At 40.9% G+C, this 6,000-nt stretch overlaps 1 protein-coding gene across 50 annotated transcripts in view; it reads right to left on the bottom strand.

Moving 5' to 3' along the window:
• LOC111865852 (myosin heavy chain, muscle) overlaps nt 1–6,000 on the bottom strand; it is a 97,933-nt gene that overhangs the window by 17,563 nt on the left and 74,370 nt on the right. For 37 of the 50 annotated variants that reach the window (XM_023854228.2, XM_023854254.2, XM_023854253.2 and 34 more), the window contains exons 26-28: nt 5,410–5,611; nt 5,198–5,254; nt 3,409–3,662 (exon numbers count right to left, since the gene is read on the bottom strand). In XM_023854228.2, the coding sequence (XP_023709996.1) occupies nt 3,409–3,662; nt 5,198–5,254; nt 5,410–5,611 (513 nt within the window). Of the gene's footprint in view, nt 1–1,148; nt 1,228–3,408; nt 3,663–5,197; nt 5,255–5,409; nt 5,612–6,000 lie in introns of all 50 variants that reach the window. The other 13 variants (XM_023854255.2, XM_023854260.2, XM_023854257.2 and 10 more) reach the window with 1 other exon arrangement.

The following is a 6,000-nucleotide window of genomic DNA, read 5'->3' as shown; positions in this document are numbered from 1 at the left end:
GGGGGGGGGGAGAAGACAGTGTGACAGTTGCTGATTAAGGGGCAGACCCACTTAAACGCCCCACCAGGCACCGACAAAACTGGAATTTCAGATTATATATATATATTTTTTCTTTGACGAAGGTTGACGCCGTAATACCGAATTCTGACATTATAATACCAACTGAAACAGTTGCGTTTTCCCGCCAACATCTGATCGTATCATAACTAACGAAAAGCAGTTTTGAATTTGGTTTCTATAGACACGACAAGGCGATTAGCATCATGACAAACCCTACCCCACTTGGGATAAATAGCCTAAGTAGAAATTATCGCGGTATATTCCAAAAATCATACGAAACCCAAGTGCACTTTTTGGGTAAAATACAGACTTTTTTAATTTTATAGCTATTGGTACATATACTAGTAACAACTGTCTTTTAAACGGTTAAACGGATTCATAAGAAATACCTTACTTACTCATGGAGCTGAGTCCTTCTTGAGGAGCCGCCAATTCTGCAGCTACTCAAGAATTTCCCGGCATTTTATGGAACCCGAAGGTTCATTACCGTGTTCACAAGAGCCCTCCACTGATCCCTATCGTAAGCCAGATCAATCCAATCCATACAATCCTATCCATGATCCATTTGAATAATGTCCACCCACCTACGCCTTATAAGAAATGCCAACGTAGATAAATTTTCTATTATTATGTAATATGACACTTTGCACTGGTATGGATCCATATCGGTAGTTCAATAACTTAAGTATTCTTGTATATAATTGCCTGATGATGGTCATGTACGACCGAAACATGTAGCAGGAATAAAAGGTCAAACTGTAGAACATTAAAAAGCGAGTATATGTGTTGTGTGACGTTAACCTAAATACCATTGCGACAGATCGTTTGTTTGCATAATGACGTTTATCACATATATAAATAAACAGAGAAACACACGGAAAACAATTTACTCCGAATTTAAGGCACATATATTTTTAATTATTTGGATGAAGAATGAGAAACCCAGATATGTGGGGGACTGGTGGGGTGTTGAGGGTGTACTGCACAAACGGATGACGGAGTCAACCTACAAAGAACAGACGCAGAACAAGGGACACAGTCATGCTGCCGCAACCTGTGGACAAGGGATACAAGATGCCACATTTTACCTTATCGCGAGCCAGACCATCGATAGCACCACGGACGTTGTTCAGCTCATTGTAAACAGAGGAGCGATCGTGCTCGGCCCTGCAGAATTAAATCATTTTCAAATTTTCACCTGCGCCTTCCAGCCTCCTCATGCTAATGTATTTTAGAGGAGGTTTTAAAACTGTCACTGCCAATCCCAAATAGGCTATACTCGTAAACAGACGCACCAGTATTTGAAAAAACAAAACAAAAACAAAAAAAACATCTCAATTATAAGGTTAAACTTCGCTTTTGGGCCTATACGCTTGATTGGGAGCTGGGATAGAGCAGTCGGTATAGCGACTGGCTAAGGGTCGTAGTTCGAGTCCCCACAGGGACAAAATGTTTCCCCTCTCCACATCGTCCAGACCGGTCCAGACTGGATCTTGGGTCGACCCATTAACTCTCCCATGCGTCTTCATGGCGCAATGCTTAATAAGTTAAGCACAGGGACAACATTTTCACACACTTGACTGGTGTTGGGTATATCATTTTTCTAGCGCTGTTCTGCCATATTTGTGGAAATGACATAACCTTAGGAATAACTTTGGGGCACGCGTTACCGTACTTGGTTGAGGCACTAAGCTATAAGCCGGATGGTCACGGGTTCCATTCCCAATTAGGTGCATTTTTTTTAATTTACTTAATCCTTCCGGCAGCACTTAGGCCCTGGGGTTGACTCAGCCTCTAACAGAAATGAGTACCAGGAATCTTCCTGGGGGTAAGGGGCGGCCGGCGCGTAAGGCCGACAACCTCACCGCCATCTGTGAGCCGATTGTGTAGAAAAATGTGAGAGCCTCGACGTCTCACAACCCTATGGGCCTCCACGGCCTGTTACAGGGATAGCTTTACCTTTTTTTTACGTTTTTTGGGAATAATTTGCTACAGCCCTTAAACTGAAATAATTTGATCTGCATGGGACATAAACCCTGGAAATTCCTCTCAAGTTTCGTTGTGACAGTGAATATGATTCATGTCAAGATACATAATTCAGTTGTAAAGGGATTCAAGTGAGTAAGGTTTTATTTGTCTAACAGACGCAACAGAGTAGATGTCTCCCACCCCCTCACCTGAGGACGGAAGCAGATTAAATTTCCGAAACTTTGTGTTCTATAGAATATAAGACCATCGACGAAGTTCAAGAATTCAGTAATCCTGGAAGTACATGATTATTTACACACGGGGGGTGCGATTGTAGCCCCTGACCCCAGCGTTCACTCGGGTAATTACTCTGTTGCTCAGAATTCACTCATATTTAATTAATAATGAGTGAACTATAAGAAATCTCACAGGTTTCATTCGAACACGGTGTTGAATTTTCGGTCGAGGAAATAACATTGTAATGAACAGACAATTTTAATTATAAATATCAATACTAGACTTACATGAAGAGCTGTACCAAATTTAATTCTAAACTTATTTGTCTCAAATACATTTCTGAAAGAAAAGATGGATATTACGATCAATTGTAACAAGCCTGATCAGTACAGAAACATAGTTGCTTTACCTATCGGAGTCTAATTCCGAAATTTCATAATGAAATTAACCTTGAACTAATTTCACAGTACAAGTTACTTCTTTAGAAGTTAATACTTTATCATCTGATCAAGAAATGTCCTGCTCTTTACGAAACTTTTTGGTTTATTTCAGTGCTCACACTAGCCCGTCACTAGCCCATGTCTTAAGCCAGTTTAATCTAATTTACTTTGTCATATCAAGCAGGCTGGCGTGCTGAAGTAGCAGCAATGCTCTGGATTTGCACGAGAGGGACATCAGCTATCATACTCGCTCCTTCCATGGTTTTTCAGAGTCCCTCCAAATACCGAGATATGACATATTAGGTAAAATCGCCTCCATCCAAACCCGTTCTAATTCATTAATCACCGATCACCCTTCCATTCATGACTATATAGTCTGAGATACTGATATCATCGTGCAATAAACCACCATACACCTTCACAATCAATTTGTTAACATACATTTGTATATTATCCTACCATCTATGCTTAGATATCTCAAATGGTCTCTTCCCTTGAGGTTGCCTCACAGAATATTGTATACAGTTGTCATATCTCCCATGCGTGCTATATATTCGACCCATCCTATATTCTCTTACTTGACAATCATAAAAACAATTCATTTCCTTAATAGTGCACAATCTGTAAAGATTGACCACTTCTACAAAAAATGAGTAGTACTCCCAAATAATCGCAGACATTTTGTTTTCTGGATGCGACTTACTTGGCCTTCAGTTTATTCAGCTGGTCGATCTGCTCTCCCATCTCGGCCACGGCGTCATTGTGCTTCTTGCGCAAGTTGGCCAGAGTACCCTCATGCTGGATGTTGGCCTCCTCCAGGTCTCGGCGCAGCTTGGCAAGCTCAGCCTCTCGCTTCTTGTTCAGTTCGATCTGGGCTGAGGTGGCGCCTCCAGCCTCCTCAAGACGTTCTCCCAGCTCCTCAAGTTCTCGGGCGAGGTCTGAGCGCTGCTTCTCGGCCTGCGCCAAACAAAACACAACTCAGACACTCCTTCAGGCCAACGATGTCGTTCTGAAAAGAATCTAATTCTAAGGGACTAACTCTATCGATAGGGCCCAACTGAGTAGGTTTTACCCGAAGACGGAACAAAATCCAGTCTCCGGCACGTTGTGTTTGAAGTAAAGGCAGGACGGTGTCTTTAATAAGAACAGGACGATGGATGATGTCCAGAATTGTATTAATTCCAAGGAGTACAGATCTTCTTGAGAAGCGAGTAGTCGTTAGGTTATACTGCGACCATGGAAACAAGTTCCACATATGTTGGGGTTGACGAGTGCCTACTTATTGCTCTATTCCACTTCAGTTCCTTCTGGTTACGTGAACCAACCAAAATCACTTGTCGCTAATGAAGATAAGCATTACTAACATTCGAATTAATAGAATTTGTAGACAAAAAACTGCAGCACAATAGAGAGGGCAATATTAGCAATTAGAGAGAGACGTAGAAGGGACTTCTTTCTGGAATCTTCGTATATTCAAGTAATTTCTCACCTTATATGGAACTTGAAAATTCTATACCTGTTCACAAGAACCTACCTCTGGGCCATATCCTGATTCAGCTAGATCCAGTCGACATGTTCAAACCCATTTTAAAATTATTTAACATCTACGTCTGTATGTCAGAAATGGTGTCATCCCTTCATATATAAAAGTAAAAGTAAAGCTATCCCTGTAACAGGCCGTGAAGGCCCATAGGGTTGTGAAACGTCGAGGGTCTCACATTATCTAGACAATCGGCTCAAAATTGGCGGTAAAGTTGTCAGCCTTGCGCGTCGGCCGCGCCTTACTCCCCAGGAAAATTATTTAATTAATTCCTGGTACTCATTTCTGTTAGGGGCTGAGTGAACCCCAGGGCCATAGTGCAGCCGGAAGGATTAGGTCAATTGAAAAATATCCAATGACTCATCGGGACTTGAACCCGCTTGTAGCTTGTAGCATAGAGCCTCAACCAACTACGCTACCGTGTACCCCCTCCCTTCATATATTCGAACTAAATTTTTCTGTACATTTCTGGTTTCTCCCATGCGTGATAAATAGTAGTCCATATTATTCGTCTTTATTTTATAATCTAATGCTAATTGATAAAGTAGATATTTTCTTTTAAAATACAATGATCTAAGAACGCCATCAAACACAATACTTAAGTCGTAATCAAAATTTCAGTTACCATTTACAAACCGAAATATTAAATGACATTTAATGTTTTTTTTTGTGCGTTTGTACAGAGGGGCCAAAAATTGTATACACACAGTCCCGCCGCCATTTTCTTTGACTGTCCTGCCATTCGATAAAATGGCTCTGACATTTATATGACTAACGCCATCTTTTGAGAGAATATTACACCACACACTGTACATTATATTTCGGTTCACCTTTGAAAATATCTGCAGATAATCTCTACTAAAATGTGTACGCGTATTTTTGAGTCCCTCGCATTTTTTGGGCCGCTCTGTAGTAATAATTCATCACTGTAGCAATAAGATTTCTTCCTTACCTTGGCTCTCGCTTGGCGTTCAGCTTCGAGTTCTTCTTCGAGCTCTTCAATGCGGGCCTATAGAAAATATAGAAATATTTCGTAAATATTCCAGTCAGTGTATTTCAGATGTTACTCTTAAGTGTATAGATTCATACTCAGTAAAATAAATAAAAATACACGGATAGTTAATACAGAGTTAATAAAATTAATGGACCAAGAAGAGTTTGTACCTGCAGTTCCTTGATCTGCTTTTGCAGCTTGGCCACAAGGGACTGTTCATCCTCAAGCTTGGCAGCCAGGGAAGAGATCTCCTTGTCCTTGCGCTGGATTGTCTGCTCAAGTTCCTTCTTGTTGCGCTCAAGGTCGGACACAGCCTCCTGCGTCAACTTCAGGTCACCCTCAACTTTTCGCTTGGCCTTTTCAACATCACCACTGCACACAAAACGTAATCAACATGGAGAAATTGTCTATCGTGGATCCAGGCCTGCGCAGTGTGAATGCATAGAATATCGCACCCATAGTTTGCTAGTAGGGGGGTATCTGATTTTCCTCAATGATGCTAACATCTATTCTGGTATATGTGGACGCCGCTGGGGAAAACCAAGCCAGGCATATGTATCTCTCCGGATTTTGGGGAAATATAAAAAAAAGCATGAAGAAAATATAGAAAATATTAATACCAAAAATTAAAATTGATTTTAAAAATATTATTGTCTCCTGAGTAACAGTAAAATTGATCTTAAACGGCTTAAATATAAATTTGTAATCATTTTTCTATTTGCCCCTCTTCTTGGAAAAATGGATACCCCTGCCTGAGAAAA

This window comes from Cryptotermes secundus, unplaced genomic scaffold, assembly GCF_002891405.2.
Source record: "Cryptotermes secundus unplaced genomic scaffold, Csec_1.0 scaffold1385, whole genome shotgun sequence".
NCBI classification, from domain to species: domain Eukaryota; kingdom Metazoa; phylum Arthropoda; class Insecta; order Blattodea; family Kalotermitidae; genus Cryptotermes; species Cryptotermes secundus.
Note: the sequence above shows the minus strand (reverse complement) of the source record. Positions and strands in the feature narration are given on the sequence as shown.